General features: G+C 38.0%; 1 protein-coding gene across 4 annotated transcripts in view; it reads right to left on the reverse strand.

The window, feature by feature from the left end:
* The window catches only part of LOC125277342 (collagen alpha-1(XIX) chain), a 230,833-nt gene that overhangs the window by 32,600 nt on the left and 177,876 nt on the right, over positions 1 to 20,357 (reverse strand). For all 4 annotated transcript variants that reach the window (XM_048205749.1, XM_048205748.1, XM_048205746.1 and 1 more), the window contains 10 exons: positions 18,719 to 18,772; positions 18,524 to 18,577; positions 17,522 to 17,566; positions 14,749 to 14,799; positions 14,586 to 14,630; positions 11,205 to 11,231; positions 6,425 to 6,478; positions 5,566 to 5,610; positions 2,458 to 2,502; positions 2,283 to 2,345 (listed from right to left, as the gene is read on the reverse strand). In XM_048205749.1, the coding sequence (XP_048061706.1) occupies positions 2,283 to 2,345; positions 2,458 to 2,502; positions 5,566 to 5,610; positions 6,425 to 6,478; positions 11,205 to 11,231; positions 14,586 to 14,630; positions 14,749 to 14,799; positions 17,522 to 17,566; positions 18,524 to 18,577; positions 18,719 to 18,772 (483 nt within the window). The remainder of the gene's footprint in view (positions 1 to 2,282; positions 2,346 to 2,457; positions 2,503 to 5,565; positions 5,611 to 6,424; positions 6,479 to 11,204; positions 11,232 to 14,585; positions 14,631 to 14,748; positions 14,800 to 17,521; positions 17,567 to 18,523; positions 18,578 to 18,718; positions 18,773 to 20,357) is intronic.

A 20,357-nucleotide genomic window follows, 5' to 3' on the forward strand; every position in this document is an offset into this window, starting at 1 on the left:
AGACTGTGTCTGTCATGTTTCAGCTCAAAATACCCCCGGATCATTTAACTTGTCAAATTTTCCCCTATTTGGGTGTGAGCAAAAACATACTTTTTTTAATGTGTCCCTTTAAATGCAAATGAGCTGCTGCTCCCAGCCCCCTTTCCAGAGGAGGGTGGAGCTTTAACAGCTTGCTCTTCGGTTGCTCAACAACAACAAAGCTGGAGAATCTCACGCAGCCAAAATGACGATTGTCAGTAACAGTGTTCAGCCTTACATTGTTCAAACCGGAGTTGGACACTGATGGCGAGACTTCAAGAAGTTACAACTTTTTGAATGCAACTGGACATTCTGAATGATTAGAGGATAAATTTATGTATTTGCTGTGGAGTTGATTCAACTCATCGAATAGCATGTGCCATCATGTTAATCTTTTGTGCAAATCCAGCGTTGAATTGAGCCTCGTTTGTGAAGCAGTTTGACGTAAAATGACTGCATGGTTAAAACACTCTACTACAGCAACTCTTCCTCTTCTCTAAAGCAGCCCAACATGGCGTCACCCCCTTTATTGCATGTTCTCGGGGGCGGGGTTTATGTAAATTTTAGGGTTAAAGATGTCACTAACCCAGGAAGAAGCTCGTTGTAGTCCCTACTAGCCGTTGGTTGTAGTCCTTAAACAGAGAATTCTTCAAAAGAAAATATCTCCCTTTGCATTAAACTTTGACGGTTGTAACTTTGCAGTTGTTGTTTATGCTCAAACAGCAACATTACACACTAACTAAAGTTAAAAAAGTGAAATCATAATCACCTCTTTAAAATTGCATCTTTATATCATTACATAGTACAAGGTACATAGCACCTTTTAATTTTTTACTCTGAGGTGAAATCTGGCTTCCATATTAATTTACGTGAAACTGCTAAAAGAACAGAAGAGAATTTCCTGTCTAGTTTTGTAGTCCCTTTGTAGTCCTTTTTTTTTCATTGGTTCCCCTTGATTGTATCCACGGTTGTGTCTTTTTACCTTATCTTGTTAGCTTGTCTGTATATTTAGCCCTTATGTTTCCCATGTTGTTTTGTCAGGTCTTGTCCTTCTATAGGTTCTTTTGTTGGTGTTGGTGCCTTCAGACACAGTGTGCTTACAAATAAATATATATTATAAAATTGCATTAAAGGTGCCCTAGATTCAAAAATTGAATTTACCTCGGCATAGTTAAATAACAAGAGTTCAGTACATGGAAATGACATACAGTGAGTCTCAAACTCCATTGTTTCCTCCTTCTTATATAAATCTCATTTGTTTAAAAGACCTCCGAAGAACAGGCGAATCTCAACATAACACCGACTGTTACGTAACAGTCGGGGTGTACGCCCCCAATATTTGCATATGCCAGCCCATGTTCCCATGTGAAAGGCATTAGACAAGGGCAGCCAGTAATGTCTGGATGTGCAGAGCTGAATCATCAGACTAGGTAAGCAAGCAAGGACAATAGCAAAAAATGGCAGATGGAGCAATAATAACTGACATGATTCATGATAACATGATATTTTTAGTGATATTTGTAAATTGTCTTTCTAAATGTTTCGTTAGCATGTTGCTAATGTACTGTTAAATGTGGTTAAAGTTACCATCGTTTCTTACTGTATTCACGGAGACAAGAGCCGTCGCTATTTTCATTTTTAAACACTTGCAGTCTGTATAATGCATAAACACAACTTCATTCTTTATAAATCTCTCCAACAGTGTAGCATTAGCCGTTAGCCACGGAGCATAGCCTCAAACTCATTCAGAATCAATGTAAACATCAAAATAAACACTGTACTTACGCGATTAGGCATGATGAACACTTTGTAAAGATCCCTTTTTGAGGGTTATATTAGCTGTGTGAACTTTGTTTATGCTGTTTAAGGCAAGCGCGAGCTCTGTGGGCGGGGAGCGTGAGCATTTAAAGGGGCCACGCAGCCTAAATCGGCTCATATTTAATGATGCCCCAAAATAGGCAGTTAAAAAAATCTATGGGGTATTTTGAGCTGAAACTTCACAGACACATTCAGGGGACACCTTAGACTTATATTACATCTTTTTAAAAAAAGTTCTAGGGCACCGTTAAAAAAAAAAAAAAAAAAATTTTTTATCATTTTTCCTCACATACAGATACCTTTATATTTTAGGATACTGATCCCTTATGAGTAGATTATGATATTTTTGAGTCCTATCATAAAGAAGTCTGAAAACCCTTGCTGTAGATTACAGACATTAGTGTATATTACAGATTACATGTGTAGTGAATGTTAAGATTGATTACAGGGGCTCCAGGGGGCCCTTCGGGTCCAGGGAAGCCAGTCTCTCCCAGAGGCCCTCGTTCTCCCTGTGTGGAAAGATAAAGAGGGAAAATGGGACATCATCAGTCTCGCATCATCCTGTTGGCAAAACCTGCTGTATGATTGACAGCAGCTAACAAGCAACAAAGAAAATCTCACCGGCTCTCCAGGGATCCCTGTCTCACCACGCGGACCAGGCTTTCCCTTCATAGGAATGAGAAGGACAGAAAGAGTTAGACCGCAAACCTGGTGTCCATCTAAACCACCTGTAGGCTGGGGACACAGCTACAACACGCACTAATTTTATTAAAAAAATCATGCTCGATATATAAAACCTATATCTTGTGATGGATCACTTTAAGAATCAAACGAAGGTAAAAGTAATGAAAAGGTTATCTAAATGCAAAAATATGGAAAGCAAGTATGCACAATATTCATCATTGGCCAATGTGTTATATTTTAATTATACTGTAACTAATGCATTTTAATAAAATATTTACTTTATTTAGCTTTGATTAAAGATACTTTATTAATGTATTTTGATCTCAAACAAGTTTTTGTGAATAAATTAGAATATGCATTAAACAAAATATATTATGTATTTGATTTAAAGGGTTAGATCACCCAAAAATGAAAATTCTGTCAGTAATTAATTTCTCATCCTCATGTCATTACAAACCTGTAAGACTTTCGTTCATCTTCAGAACACAAATTAAGATATTTTTGATGAAAACCGAGAGCTTTCTGTCCCTCCATTGACAGCTGAGTAATTGAAATTTTGACACTTCAAAAAGTTCATAAAGAGATCATAAAACTATTCCATATGAATTGAACGGTTTAATCCAAATTTTCTGAAGAGACTTAATCACTTTATATAATGAACAAATTTTATTTAATATTTTAATCACATATAAACATTGATCAATGCACACATCAGTTATGATAAAAGAAAGCTCAAGCATGGCTGCTTGACTTGCACGAACCAATGAGGTTCATTCTCATGTTGATTATTATGTTAATTTTTTGATCTCTTTATGAACTTTTTGAAGCGTCAAAGTGGTAGTTGCGCAGACTGTCAATGGGGGGACAGAAATCTCTCAGATTTCATTACAAATATCTTCATTTGTGTTTCGAAGATGAACGAAAGATCCTTATTCAAGCAGAAGGACGGCACTTAATAAATCTGCTAAATAGTGTTTTTATGAAAATTTGTGCTATTAAACAGATTGTCCGCCCAAATTATTAAAATTATCCCATGATTTACTCACCCTCAAGCCATCCTAGGTGTATATGTCTATTTTCTTTTAGACGAACACAATCTGAGATATATTTAAAAATATCCTTAGTCCCCCAAGGTTTATAATGGTTGTGAATGGGGGGCCATGTTTTGAAGCCAAAAATAATGCATCCGTCCATAAAAAAAAAAAAAAAAAAAAAAAAAAAAAAAAAAGTAATCCATATGACTCCAGGGGGTTAATAAATGTCTTCTGAAGCGAAGCGATGTATTTTTTTCTAAGAAAAAAATCCATATTTAAAACTTTATAAATTCAAATAATTACATTCCAGTGGACAACCGTACACAGAATGCGCACGTCAATTTGCGGCAGAAGAGTATCATTTGACCAGACGCACAACGCAATGATGAACGTGGAGGCGCAGAGGATAGAGCAAAACAAATCACCGGTCATGGATTATAAGTCTAAAATGATAATTTTTAAAGAATTAATGCCCTAGAATTAAAAATTGAATTTATCTTGGCATAGTTGAATAACAAGAGTTCAGTACATGGAAATGACATACAGTGAGTCTCAAACACCATTGTTTCCTCCTTCTTGTCTAAATCTCATTTGTTTAAAAGACCTCCGAAGAACAGGCGAATCTCAACATAACACCGACTGTTACGTAACAGTCGGGATCATTAATATGTATGACCCCAATATTTGCATATGCCAGCTCATGTTCAAGGCATTAGACAAGGGCAGCCAGTATTAAAGTCTGGATCTGTGCACAGCTGAATCATCAGACTAGGTAAGCAAGCAAGAACAATAGCGAAAAATGGCAGATGGAGCAATAATAACTGACATGATCCATGATAACATGATATTTTTAGTGATATTTGTAAATTATCTTTCTAAATGTTTCGTTAGCATGTTGCTGATGTACTGTTAAATGTGGTTAAAGTTACCATCGTTTATTACTGTATTCACGGAGACAAGAGCCGTCGCCATTTTCATTTTTAAACACTTGCAGTCTGTATAATTCATGAACACAACTTCATTCTTTATAAATCTCTCCAACAGTGTGTAATGTTAGCTTTAGCCACGGAGCACAGCCTCAAACTTATTCAGAATCAAATGTAAACATCCAAATAAATACCATACTTACGCAATTATACATGCTGCATGACGAACACTTTGTAAAGATCCATTTTGAGGGTAATATTAGCTGTGTGAACTTTGTTTATGCTGGTTAAGGCAAGTGCGAGCTCCGGGGGAGGGGAGCACGAGATTTAAAGGGGCCGCAGCCTGAATCGGCGCATATATAATTATGGCTCAAAATAAGCAGTTAAAAAAATGAATAAAAAAATAAATAAATAAATAAATAAAATCAATGGGGTATTTTGAGCTGAAACTTCACAGACACATTCAGGGGACACCTTAGACATATATTACATCTTTTAAAAAGACTTTCTACGGCACCTTTAAAGAGAAATGTCGGAGGATATTGATAAAAGAGAAAAGGGGCTTAAATTTGTTGCACAGCCCAATTTGAGCTTTCTGCGTACGGTTGTCCATCGGAAGCTAGCTATTTGAATTTATAAAGTTTTAAATATGGATATTTTTCTTACAAAACGCATTACTTCACTTTAGAAGATCTTTATTAACCCCCTGGAGTCGTATGGATTATTATAATTTTTTTTATGGATGGATGCATTATTTTTGGCTTCAAAACATGGCATTCACAAACATTATAAACCTTGGAGGACTAAGGATATTTTTAAATATATCTCCGATTGTGTTCGTCTAAAAGAAGATAGTCATATACACCTATAGGATGGCTTGAGGGTGAGTAAATTATGGGATAATTTTCATTTTTGGATGAACTATCCATTTAATATTTCGAGAATTGTGACTATAGAGAAGGCTGAAGGCTTTATTTATTTACTACCTTTATTGCTTGTAGCTTATTGCCTAAATATACAGTTTTATGTGTTTTAGTGTCATTAGTGTTCGTGAAAGCAGAAACATGACATAATGAATAACTTACAGCAGGACCAGAAACACCAGGAGGACCAGGAAGGCCAGGGTCGCCCTTACAACACACAAACATACTCGTATAAGATTAATCTTCAATGCAAAAATGCCCGAGAACATGTCACAAAACACAATGATTGCTTTTCTTTCTGTTCTCAATACCAACTGTGCTTGACAAGTCCAACTCCAAAATCATTCTCTGAGTATCTGTGTGTGTGAGAGTGTGTGTGAGCTGCTCTCTTTCCTCCATATGCGCTCTGCTGACTTTAGGAATTAATGAGCTGCTTTTAAGTTTTGGGGCAAAGCATGCAAATAAACAGCTTGAGATCAGGCAGCCTCGTGGCTGTTGTGGAGTCGGCGAGCGCGCAAAATGCTGCGACTACATCTTGACAAGTCCTTTCTGGGAAGAGTGGGCGAGTTTGATGCTGCTCAAAGGAGGAAGCTGCTCTGGCAGACAGACGAAAGAGAGTCTCCATGCACCAGCGCTCTGATACGTGCAGGAGGAAACATTCTGTGGTGGGGAATGGGGGGGTCTGGACGGTTCTGTGGGCTCGATTTAATGAAGCCTATTATTTCTAGCCTCTCTAGTATTCTCGTATTCATGGTCTTTCTGTCGAATTCTCGAGTGCTTTGACTAAGCACTGCAGTGAAATTAGAATACTAACAATGCTTGAATCAATTATGAATGTCTACTCGCCATTCTCCATCTCTCTGTCAGTCAAACACACACACATACACACCGAAACTGCAATGTCATGTCAAATGGTGAAGGTACAGAGTGGAGCGTCTGGTTGAGCTGTTGAAAGCTGTGTGTAATCTGGGACACTCAGTGTGAGAGTGTCCACTGACACGATTCATTCAAATGCGCTTACCTTAGCACCTGGCAGCCCCTCTAGTCCTGGTAATCCCATCAGTCCCGGCTCACCCTGGAATAAAAGAAACACATTCCAGCTCAGCACAGACACCTTCATGCGTGAAAGTCTGTCTGTGTCAGAGTTGGGGAGTGACTAAGTAAAAGTGGCAATGCAACTAACTCCAGTACAATTTTTAGGAAAACTAACAAGCTAGTTTTTAATGAGTAGCAGTAAGGAATGCCATCGTTTTGGGTTTGTCGCAATGAGTTGTTTGCAAATAAATGCATAAATGGTGATTTTGAGTTAGTTTCGAATTATGGTAGTTTTGTCACAATTTCAAAAAAGTTTTACTGCACTACTTTTGGCCCTATGTACTTTTAATAAAGTAATGAAAATGTTCACCACCACGGCACTTCTCATTTTCTGTAATGCGTTTAATAGCATTATATTTTGGAATAAAATGGCAGATTCGTTTGTTTTACTAAAGCTAATTTAAAAGCTAGTATTTTGTGTGTTCTACCTACACAACATTAAATAACATTTTTTTGGATAATTTGACTACATTACAGCTGGATTGGGGTAAAAATTTTGGGAGTCTTATGTATTACAGTCAAACCAAAATTTATTCAGACACCCTGGCAAAAAAAAAAAAAAAGGCAATAAAATATGACAAGATCTTAGAGTTAAACGGTGTCAGAAAAAAATCATCTTAATTATGTCAGATTACACTTAAGCAAAACATGGTCAGGTCAAAGTGTCTGAATAATTTTTGGTTCCAAATTTTACTGGTAGTCCACTGTATGAAGAACTTTTGGGTATAATATGTCACAGTTTACTTTATTTTGCTATCCTCACTTCAAGGCCGTAACCATGTCTTGAACATTGGGGGGACTTTTTTTTTTTTTTTTTTTTTTTTAAATAAAGCATAAAGAAACAAAACAGTGAAGGAAATTGTTGCTAATACAATGAAAAAATTTTAAAAAATAATACATTTTTAATTATTGGGGGGGACTTGTCCCCCTCAATGTTTACGGTGGTTACGGCCCTGCCGTTGACATTTTTGCAGATTTATTAAAAAATAAAAACTGAAATATCACATGGTCCTAAGTATTCATACTCTTTGCTGTGACACTCATATATTTAACTCAGGTGCTGTCCATTTCTTCTGATCATCCTTGAGATGGTTCTACACCTTCATTTGAGTCCAGCTGTGTTTGATTATACTGATTGGACTTGATTAGGAAAGCCACACACCTGTCTATATAAGACCTTACAGCTCACAGTGCATGTCAGAGCAAATGAGAATCATGAGGTCAAAGGAACTGCCTGAAGAGCTCAGAGACAGAATTGTGGCAAGGCACAGATCTGGCCAAGGTTACAAAAAAATTTCTGCTGCACTTAAGGTTCCTAAGAGCACAGTGGCCTCCATAATCCTTAAATGGAAGACGTTTGGGATGACCAGAACCCTTCCTAGAGCTGGCCGTCCGGCCAAACTGAGCTATCGGGGGAGAAGAGCCTTGGTGAGAGAGGTAAAGAAGAACCCAAAGATCACTGTGGCTGAGCTCCAGAGATGCAGTCGGGAGATGGGAGAAAGTTGTAGAAAGTCAACCATCACTGCAGCCCTCCACCAGTCGGGGCTTTATGGCAGAGTGGCCCGACGGAAGCCTCTCCTCAGTGCAAGACACATGAAAGCCCGCATGGAGTTTGCCAAGATGGTGAGAAATAAGATTCTCTGGTCTGATGAGACCAAGATAAAACTTTTTGGCCTTAATTCTAAGCGGTATGTGTGGAGAAAACCAGGCACTGCTCATCCCCTGTCCAATACAGTCCCAACAGTGAAGCGTGGTGGTGGCAGCATCATGCTGTGGGGGTGTTTTTCAGCTGGACGAAAACCTTCTCCAGAGTGCTCAGGACCTCAGACTGGGCCGAAGGTTTACCTTCCAACAAGACAATGACCCTAAGCACACAGCTAAAATAACGAAGGAGTGGCTTCACAACAACTCCGTGACTGTTCTTGAATGGCCCAGCCAGAGCCCTGACTTAAACCCAATTGAGCATCTCTGGAGAGACCTAAAAATGGCTGTCCACCAACGTTTACCATCCAACCTGACAGAACTGGAGAGGATCTGCAAGGAGGAATGGCAGAGGATCCCCAAATCCAGGTGTGAAAAACTTGCATCCTTACCAAAAAGACTCATGGCTGTATTAGATCAAAAGGGTGCTTCTACTAAATACTAGGGCTGTAACGATATGCGATATGAAACCGAAATCACGATACGCAGGTCCACGAACCTGTATCGCGATGTGAGAAGGCAGAATCGCGACACACCCCTTCCAACTCCCAGAGTTATCCTTCCTGTCCAGATCCAATGCTACCACATTTTTAAATTACTATAAGTATTAGGGGTGTAACGATTTATCGTAGATGGTGTGTCTCAATCAGCTCTCTAGTTCAGTAAGTGTTTCGGGCACACATTGAATCTTGCAAGCAGGTTTAAACGTTTCTCATGTCAGTCTCTTGCATGGTCGCGTGAGAAAAGTCGTGGCTTTCTTTCACCGCAGTGCACAGGAACAGCTGTGCTCACAGAAAAGCAAAAGACGCTTGCGATGCTTTGCTTTAAGAAGTTCTGTGGGGCCGTTCACATATTGCGTCTTTTCCGCGTGCAAGTCAGTTATTATTTTCAAATGTAGCCGCGCGGCAAGCGCGCTCATAATGGGATCAACGCGGTCGCGACGCGCATGCAATTCTCAACTTCTCAGAATGCCGCAAGCGCACCGCAGGTCGTGTGACAAGAATCAACCGATCAGCTATGGCCTTTCCGTAACAAAACATCAAAAGCTCAGCCGAACAGCTGATCATAGCTGTACATGGTGGTTTTTATATCTTATCTCCATCAATATATCTCGTAGTAAAACTAATGCAAGGGCTAGAAATCATTTATCCTTTGCAGAAACATCCTGATCCTCTTGGAGAGCTCAGTTCATGGTTGCATAGCAACGACCGACGCCACGGGAGCGCAAGCGCTTTGGAAAGAAGGAGAAGCGGTGCGGCCGCGCCTTCCACGCGTTTTTAGACGCGATATGTGAACGGCCCCTATTCATAATTCTAAGTTCATGTTAAATTTAACATTTTTTTTCAGTGACAGACAGCCCTATTCAGCTGTTAATTTGAATACAGAAGGTTTTTATTAAAATTTTATATTTATTTATTTTATTGAAATGTGATCTTGTATGTACAACAAGGAAAATTATTGAAATTTGTTCATGTTTTTTTAATAAATCTTGTTTGAATTTCAGTTTCATTTTGTTCAAAATATCGTGATACGTATCGTATCGTGAACTCCGTATCGAGATACGTATCGTATCGTGACCTGAGCGTATCGTTACACCCCTACTAAATACTGAGCAAAGGGTCTGAATACTTAGGACCATGTGATATTTCAGTTTTTCTTTTTTTAATAAATTTGCAAAAATCTCGACAATTCTGTGTTTTTCTGTCAACATGGGGTGCTGTGTGTACATTAATGAGGAAAAAAAATGAACAAATGATTTTAGTAAATAGCTGCAATATAACAAAGAGTGAAAAATTTAAGGAGGTTTGAATACTCTCCGTACCCACTGTATATAATAAAAATCAACCCCTGGGACATACAAGTGCCTGAAGTTGAAGAAATACCATTAAATGACTATCACAGCAACGATTTTGAGTAGAAAAAATGTCTTTAGAAAGCTGTGACTTTCCCGTTTCCTTCAGTGCATGAAACTCAAAATGTATTTCTAGGTTACAACGACTGATGGAACGGATCACAACGGTGCAGCTACCAAATAGTTGGGGGACATGTGCGACCAAACAAACACCAAACACCATTTATCCAGCATGTCACTGATTATTTCAATTAAAAACCACAGATTTATCTTCATCCTGGCAAGTGCGTTGCGTTAACTCTAATTCTGTCGCATTACCATCCTGACAAATCATTTACTTTCCCCCTTCCATTTTCATTTAGCCTGCCATGTTAATAAATCACACGTACTTCGGCGCAAACAGAGCAGCTCGTAATTCACCCCAAGTGATTGGCTGCTACCCCACACAGAACCCTTCCACGGAGCGCTGAAGAATCTGCGCTCTAGTGTCGTATATTATGTTCGTCTCATGCCTCAGTCGCTATTGACGAAGAGCAGCGGGCGCCGTGTTAACGGCCTCGCCACCGAGACGGATTGCGGCAGTAATTGTCGCACGTGTAGATTGCCATGTACAGCAGAGCGCAGACCTACATGGGACCAGAAAGAGGATCGACTGGAGACAGATGGGTGCAATTCTAGCACAGTGCCGGAGACTGCTGGGACCATTTATTCAAATGTCAAATTAGCATGGCGCTGAAAAATCGTTTTGCAAAAAAAGAAACAAAAAATTCAAAATTGCACCCGTGAGAACAGGAAGTGCCAGCTTTTTGGTTGCCGGAGCTGAATTGTTGCTATTGTAGGGGTCCGTCGCTGACGTGCATGTGCTTTTGTTGGGGGGGTGTGCATGTACTGCGTTCACAACATCTCCCACAGGCAGAGGAATATTCGGCGACAATTTGATTTAGGCAGCATTCCTGATCACTCCTATTGTTGTTGAGAATGCTGTGTGACTAAACTGTTGTGCTCGACTGCTCTCGGGCTACTTCTGAGCCAGGAGCTGTGATTAATGGACACTAGCCAGAAAGCGAGTGCTGGCCAGACCTGTTTCTCTCAATCCACAGGCACAGAAAGGAAGGGGATCATTTAATACAAATCACAGTGAAGCAACACTCACCATCCTTCCTTCATCTCCTTTGGGCCCCTGGAAAAGAAAAGAACAGAATAACCCATTAAACTGACCTTATTTCTATGTGTGCTATCAATTAATCCAATCTGTGTAATTAGCTGGATGACATCTACTTAGATTTGCTGTCATATATTAACACAATCAAGTCACTGTCAAACAAAAGACCCACAAGGGAATTATGTTGACAGAACTCTGTTCCAAAACCTAGTGAGCAGCCCATCTAACAAGGTTGAGCATGTTTATGAATTTAAGAAGCTAAGAAGCTTTTGCAGCTTTTTTATGAGTGTGAACTTGAACTGAACTGGCAACGTATCACTGGATGTTTCACTGGCATGACAGGAAGTAGAATTTAGTGGGTTGTAATTTAAAGAAATAGTCACACAAGAAAGGAAGTTTGTGATGAAAATAATTCTATATTATCTTTTACTAAATATGACCATTTATATGTAGAATACATTTTTACTCATAAGACTAGACATACAAGTTAAACGGCCAAAATTGGCACTGCACCACAAAATGTCCACTGCAACATTATAAATATTTGACATGTTTTAAATATATTGATTATATAATGATGTTAAGGCATTCTGGGAAACACTATGGGAAGTGTTCTTTTACGACAGTTTGTAAAATTACATTTTGTAAAGTAAATTTAATAAAATGGATGGATGGATGGAACGACAGAGATAGAATGAAAGATAGACAAAGAACGACAGAGATAAAGACTAATAGATAGATAGAAAGAACAATAGATAGATAGAAAGAACAATAGATGGATAGAAAGAACAATAGATGGATGGATGGATGGATGGATGGATGGATGGATGGAAAAAACGTCAGAGAGTGATAGAACAATGGATGGATGGAAAGAAAGATAGATAGAAAGAACGACAGAGATTGGATGATAGAATGACAGAATGACAGACAGACAGACAGACAGACAGACAGACAGACAGACAGACAGACAGACAGACAGACAGACAGATAGATAGATAGATAGATAGATAGATAGATAGATAGATAGATAGAATGAATGATGGATGGATGGATGGAAAGAACCATAGATAGAAATAACGACAGAGATTGGATGATAGAATGACAGAATGATAGACAGACAGACAGACAGACAGACAGATAGACAGATAGATAGATAAATAGATAGATAGAATGATGGATGGATGGATGGATGGATGGAAAGAACCATAGATAGAAATAACAACAGAGATAAAGACTAAAAGATAGATAGAACAATAGATAGACAGAAAGAACAATGGATGGATGGATGGATGGATGGATGGATGGATGGATGGATGGAAAGAACGACAGAGCGATAGAACAATGGATGGATGGATGGATGGAAAGAAAGATAGAAAGAACGACAGATTGGACGATAGAACGACAGAATGATAGACAGACAGACAGACAGACAGACAGATAGATAGATAGATAGATAGATAGATAGATAGATAGATAGAATGATGGATGGATGGATGGATGGAAAGAACCATAGATAGAAATAACGACAGAGATAAATACTAATAGATAGATAGATAGATAGAACAATAGATAGAAAGAACAATACAATAGATGGATGGATGGATGGATGGAAAGAACAACAGAGCGATAGAACAAAGAAGGGATGGATGGAAAGAAAGATAGAAAGAATGACAGAGATTGGATGATAGAATGACAGAATGACAATAATAGACAGACAGACAGACAGATAGATAGACAGATAGACAGATAGATAGATAGATAGATAGATAGATAGATAGATAGATAGATAGATAGATAGATAGATAGATAGATAAAAAGAACGATGGATGGATGGATGGAAAGAACCATAGATAGAAAGAACGACAGACAGAATGAAAGATATAACGATGGATGGATGGTAGAACGATAGATAGAAAGAACGACAGAGATAGAATGATAGATATAACGATGGATGGATGGATGGATAGATGGATGGATGATAAGAAGGAGAGATAGAAAAAACAACAGATAAAATGATAGAACGATAGATAGAGTGATTCATTTTTTAATTCCACTGCCAAGTATCTTCTTTCAAATGAGACCATAACTGCAGGTAGCAAAGTTATGGTCTTCATGACATATATCCATTTTGGCGGGTATGTAATATTCTTGGATTTTTGTTGAAAAGTGGGGTACAGGCTAATTGAATTCAGTATCTAGAAATTCAAGGCATTATAAGAACACTAGTTGTGTGATATGCATGGGTGACTGTTTATGAGTGTTTCAAATCATTCACTTATGAGGTTCCATGATGCTTAGGATGCTGCCTTAGAAGGGATCTGCCTACAGTATGTAGACAGTAGTAGCCGAAAAGGCTTGCTAGGTTGTGGAACAGAGCCTACACAGAGCTGCATTACACATGAAATACATCGAGACAGTTTTTGAGATGACAGCCAAGAGTGGCTCCAATTTACCTTATTTCCCCCATAAAACATGACTGAATATTACATTCGAAAGCCAATTTTACCCTTTAGCACACCAGTGAGCTAATATATCAGGACTCTGCATGCTGACATAACCCCGTCACATCATTCTTTCTCCCATCCACAAGCCTCTTGATTGTTCAAATGAAGTTCAAATGAAGTTTAAGTGAGCTTTGTCTGAGTGCATTCCCTTGCTGCGGCACATCAACAGGAGGAGCCACGTCCCACTTAAAACAGGTTCAGCTGAGGATAAACCCGAAACAAAGCACCCTGGGGGACTTGTAAGCAGCTCCTTGTGTCTATCACAGTGAGGAGGGAGATTGGAGAGTGTCCTCTTTCAGACCTGCTGATAAGGGTTTAGCATTTTTCAGAGTTCTGGGCGGTCTGCAAAAGATGGCCCAGGAGGGAATACACTCTTGTTCTTCATGGAAAGGAAGGACATATTACATACAGAGTAGATAAGTGTGCGTGTCGCTGTGTTGATAAGCTAATCGGATGATTCCGCTAGGGCAGAAAAGCTCTGTTATATATATTTTTTTTTTCCCCTGTTAAAGCACTGCATTTCAATTATCCCTTCTTTACAAGCAGCTACATTGTTGACTATGTGTGACGGGTTTGTTTTGCCCTTCTCCCTTTGGGCTAATGTCATTGTCTGAGTTTCCGATTTGTGTCTGTGTGGCCATGATCCGTCCTTCAAATCATGCTGTGCAAAACTCTTGAAAACGGGGGCAGACAGCAGCTAAACCGAATACAGATTCCCAAATCAATGTAGCTTCTTTGTGTACTGACATTTAAACTTTATTAAAAGTGCAACAACTGATTCCCTGCGGTAAGTTAACTTCAAAACAGATTTTTGTTTTATGTGGGACATCATTTAAAAAAAAAAAAAAATAAATAAATAAAAACATACCGGAGGCCCGGGTGGTCCGGGTTGGCCTGTATTAGCCGCTCCATTCTGCAAAAAAGAAAATAATAATAACAACAATGACAGTTTATCAAAATGAACAATATGACAAATAAAATTACATAGTAAAATACCGTGATTGTGTTTTAGTATCAGGTGTAAGTTTTACCTGAAGCTTATAAAGACTGCTCATCCCATTGCCCTCTGCAAATGGAACACCCTAAAAAACAGGTTTACAAGGTTTTTAGCATGTTGCTAGGTGGTTACTTATATATAGATATGATATCGATATGATATTCTTGTCTCCAGATGTGTCATGGGGGTAACACTTTAGTTTAGGATCCAACTCTCACTATTAACTAGATGCTTATTAGAATGCATATTACTAGGATATTTTTCTGTTTATTAGTACTTATAAAGCACATCTTAATGCCTTATTCTGCATGAACATTTTCTACATTCCTTAATCCTATCCAATACCTAAAGTTAACTACCTTACTAACTATTAATAAGCAGTAATTTGGAGTTTATTGAAGCAGTTGTAGTTAATAGTTTGTTAATAGTGAGAAATGGACCTTAAACTAAAGTGTGACCGAAAGGGAAACAAATTATCAATATAAAGTTGCCATTTTCGTTTGTATTTATTGGTCCAAGAAATGGGTTGGAATGTTCAATTGATGTGGTTATGAAATTATGGCTGAAATTTAATGTGTCAGTTAGAGCATTGCATACTGTGCAAAATCTATTGTAGTAAATATCAATTGTTCATTTCAATAGTGCTAAAGAAAATAGATTTTGCAGAACATTTACGTTTTACGTTTTGTATCATTTTATACATCAGGTTTTTCTGGCCAATATATCATGATATAGTGAGAATGAGGAATGGAAAAAAAAAAACTTTTATTTCGAGGACTAAATTGGAAATATGCGTTTATCATTTTGATAATTTAGAGGTCTATGTATGAAATATGGCAGAGTAGGTTTTATAAGGTTAATCATTAATAGGGGTTATGTAATGCCACTTTTATGTCCCCAGAGTGTGTATGTGAAGTTTTAGCTCAAAATAACCCACAGATAATTTTTTATAGCATGTTAAAGGTGCCAAAGAATGCTTTTTCACAAGATGTAATATAAGTCTAAGGTGTTCCCTGAATGTGTCTGTGAAGTTTCAGCTCAAAATACCCCATAGATTTTTTTAAATAAATTTTTTTAACTGCCTATTTTGGGTCATCATTAACTATGCACCGATTTTTTCAGCGCGCCGCCCCTTTAATTCGCGTGCTCCCTGCCACACGAGCTCTCGATTATATTACAGCACATTTACAAAGTTCACACAGCTAATATAACCCTCAAATGGATCTTTACAAGATGTTCGTCGTGCATGCTGTATGCATGCTTCGAATTATGTGAGTAAAGTATTTATTTTGATGTTTATATTTGATTCTCTATGAGTTTGAGGCTGTGCTCCGCGGCTAACGGCTAATGCTACACTGTTGGAGAGATTTATAAAGAATGAAGTTGTGTTTATGCATTACACAGACTGCAAGTGTTTAAAAATGAAAATAGCGACGGCTCTTGTCTCCGTAAATTCAGTAAGAAACGATGGTAACTTTAACCTCATTTAACAGTACATTAGCAACATGCTAACGAAACATTTAGAAAGACAATTTACAAATATCACTAAAAATATCATGCTATCATGGATCATGTCAGTTATTATTGCTCCATCTGCCATTTTTGCTGTTGTTCTTGCTTACCTAGTCTGTTGATTCACCTGTGCAGATCCAGACGTTACTGGCTGCCCTTGTCTAATGCCTTTCATAATGTTGGGAACATGGGCTGGCATATGCAAATATTGGGGCGTACACCCCGACTGTTACGTAACAGTCGGTGTTATGTTGAGATCCGCATGTTTTCCGGAAGTCTTTTAAACAAATAAGATTTTCATAAGAAAGAGAAAGCAATGGAGTTTGAAACTCAATGTATGTCTTTTCCATGTATTGAACTCTTGTTATTCAGCTATGCCAAGGTAAATTCAAATTTTGAATCTAGGGCACCTTTAAATTTGTCAATATTTGAGAGTGAGCAAAAACGCTCCATTTGTGTGTGTGTCCCTTTAAATGCAAATGAGCTGCTGCTCTCAAGAAGAGGGCGGAGTTTCAAGTGCTCATGTTAGCTTAGCAGCACCGATTACCTCATGCAGACTCACTTAAAATGTCAGAAACTGTTCAGCCTTTTTATGTTCAAACCGGAGACGGACAATGATGGAGAGACTCAAGGAGGAGTGAACACATGTAGAATGCAACAGGACGTTTCTAAATGGTTAGATGATGAATTCAAGTAGCTGATATTGTGTCATGATAATCTATAAATCGCTCCTGTGGGAACTGTTGTAAGATCCTACAGAGTCAGAGAATATATGCTGCATGAAGATAGAACAGGTATAGTTTAGTTTAATTACGGTTATAACTTGTCATGTTGTCATGCTTTTATGACATGCTATTGCATCACCACTTTGTTGTGTGTTCTCAGGGGCGGGGTTTATGTAAATTTTAGGGTTAAAGATGTCACTAACCCCGGAAGAAGCTTGTTGTAGTCCCTACCAGACGTTTGTTTTAGCCCTTAAATAGTGAATTTTTTAAAAGAAAATATCTCCCTTTGCATTGAACTTTGAGCGTTGTAACTTTGCAGATGTTGTTTATGCTCTAACAGCAACATTACACACTGACTAAAGTTAAAAAAGTGAAATCATAATCAACCACCCCTTTAAATTTTGTTGGGAATACATACAAATTGCTAACTGTGAAAAATTATAAATATAAATATACAAAAAAAAAAAAGTTTCCCTGGGATCTCATAAATCATTTATAGCTGAAGTGTTATGGAGTTTCTCCTATTCCATAAACACATCCTAAACACTTGCAATCAGCACCAGAACTTACAGGAGGTCCAGGAGGTCCGGGTCTACCTTGCGGTCCTTCGCTGCCCTGAAATAAAAAGACATCTCTTTTTTTCACATGCGTAACACAAACTCTGCCTCTCTAAACACGGTATGTGATTGCACTGAGAGTCAGGGCCAACACCAAGCTGCAGTGTTAGCAAATGGTGTGAATAATAACAGGATTCAGTCAGATAGAGCCTTTGGAAGTTTTTAGGATAGACTCGGTGCCCCTTGGCTCTTATTGGGTTGGCTCTCAGCTGAGCCGACCAGCTGATGAAAATGATGAAAAATGCCTCTATTCCTTTTCTAATGCATATCTGCACACTGCAGGGCACCACACAAGCTCGTCGAACACATCGAGCGGCATATTCACCATCTCCCGCTAACCGTTTGTGAGAGTATTACTTCAGCCATTTATCAGACAGTGTGTGCGACTCATACTGATGCAGATGGGTCAACGAATTATAATGTTGGGGAAAGTGAAAACAGAAAAAGATGTGCATCACATTGTCTTTATCCCCCTCTGAAATTCAATATAATTGCAGAATATTTAAACAAAACATTTAAAATGTATACATAATGGATGATATAATAATAATAATAATCATTTTATTTTGTTTGGTCTTTGAGTAAATAATAACAGCATTTTAATTTTTGGATAATTATTTCTTCAGTTCTATGTTGTGCTAAATCTGTACACAACATGAGCAATTTTAAAGCTTAAAATTGACATAAATTACACAAAGCCACCATAAAAGTGGTCCATTTGCACTATATTTCAGGTCTTCTGAGACATTTTTCATTTTTCCTTCAATCTCAGCCCTCAAATCTTGTGTTCACTTATTCACTTGATCTCAATTCATTTTCATTCTATGGAAGAGAGTAGAGTGAACGCTATGTGGTTCACACAAAGAAGATGGTTTGGAATATCATCATCATTTTTGAAGGTCCTTAATATTATATTAAATTATTAAAGCAGAAATTATAACTTGATTATGCTTACCCGTTCTCCCTTTGGTCCTGGGGGGCCAACAGGTCCTGGTCTGCCAAGAAGTCCCTGGATGCAGAGGAATATGCAAAAGGATCATTTTGATTAGACACAATGCTGGGAAGAAAAATACTGCTAAGGAATTAAACTAAGCCCCATATAGAAAACATGAAGACATAATAACATTTATTTTTGTTGAGACATCCTCACCGGTGCACCTATACGGCCTGTGGATCCAGGCAATCCCGGCACACCTGGGGTCCCCTGGGAACAGAAAATTTCAGATCACAGCTCAAAAACTCAACTCAACACAATTAAAAAAACAAACAAAAAAAACAAAACAAAAAAAAAAAACTGTAAAATATAGTGATAATAACTGAATTGTATGATAATGCATTCTTTAACCCTGGACCAATCAACTGCGAGTCTGAGGCTAGACTTCAACAATAATAAAATAAAAATAAATGTGCTGAAAATAAATTCCTATTTTATTTTTAATGAAAATCCATTGGTCCAACTGTCTAAGACGAGCAAAATACACTTCCTTCTAATGATAGTATTGCTAAAAATGCAAATAGACAAAAACAAAAAACAAAAGATGATTTAAATTATTGGACATAATTGTTTGTCCCTCTGCTTATATATATATATATATATATATATATATATATATATATATATATATATATATATACACACACATACACACACACACACACACACACACACACACACACGTACAGTGGTGGTCAGAATTATTGGCACCCTTGGTAAAATATGATCAAAGATGACTATATGGGGATCACATTATGAAATAAATGTTTTTCTCCAAAACACGTTGGCCACAATTATTGGCACCCCTAGACTTTTGTATGAGTAAAATATCTCTGAAGTATATTCCCATTCATATTTACATTTTTTTTTATGGCACACCAGGATGACTAGGAGCATGAAATTGTCCAGCCATGACTTCCTGTTCCACAGGAGTACAAACATGAGGAAACACAAAGGCCAAATTCCCTTAATCATTCATCATAATGAGTAAAACAAAGAGTATAGTTCTGATGTGCAGCAAAAGATTGTTGAGCTTCACAAAATAGAAAATGGAAAATAGAAAAATAGAAAATCCCCTTTTCCACTACCAGGGCAAAAATTAAGAACTTACAATCAACTAAAGATGTTACAAATCTGCCTGGAAGAAGACATGTGTCTTAATCGTCCTAATGCGCGGTGAGGAGGAAAGTTTGAGTGAACAAAGACTCTCCAAGGATCACAGCTGGAGAATTGCAGAGATTAGTTGAGTCTTGAGTCTCAGAAAGCCTAAAAAAAAAAAAAAAAAAAAAAAAAAAAAAAAAAATCAAACAGCACCTACATCCCCACAAGTTGTTTGGGAGGATTTCAAGAAAAATCTTCTGCTCCCATCCAGAAACAATCTCCAGCATATTCAGTTGTCAGACAAGACTGAAACTTCAAAAGGGACCGGCTTCTACAGCCAGATGAAACTAAAAAAAAAAAGAGAGCTTTTTGGCATCAAACCCACCAGATGGGTTTTGGTGCACACATGGATAAAAAGTACCCTGTGCCCAGAGTTAAATAAACTGCTGGATCTTTAATGTTGTGGGCCTATTTTTCTGCTGGAGGTCCTGGACATCTTGTTCACATACCAACAGACAAAAAAATCTAAACCTGACCACTTCTGCTAGAAATCCAATAATGGGCCATGGTTGGATCTTCCATCAGGACAATGATCCAAAACAAACATCAAAACCAACACAAAAATGTGTCACTGAGCACAAAATGAAGCTTCTGCCATGACCATCCCAGTTCCCTGACTTGAACCCTAAAGAAA

This window comes from Megalobrama amblycephala, linkage group LG10 (assembly GCF_018812025.1).
Source record: "Megalobrama amblycephala isolate DHTTF-2021 linkage group LG10, ASM1881202v1, whole genome shotgun sequence".
Lineage (NCBI taxonomy): Eukaryota > Metazoa > Chordata > Actinopteri > Cypriniformes > Xenocyprididae > Megalobrama > Megalobrama amblycephala.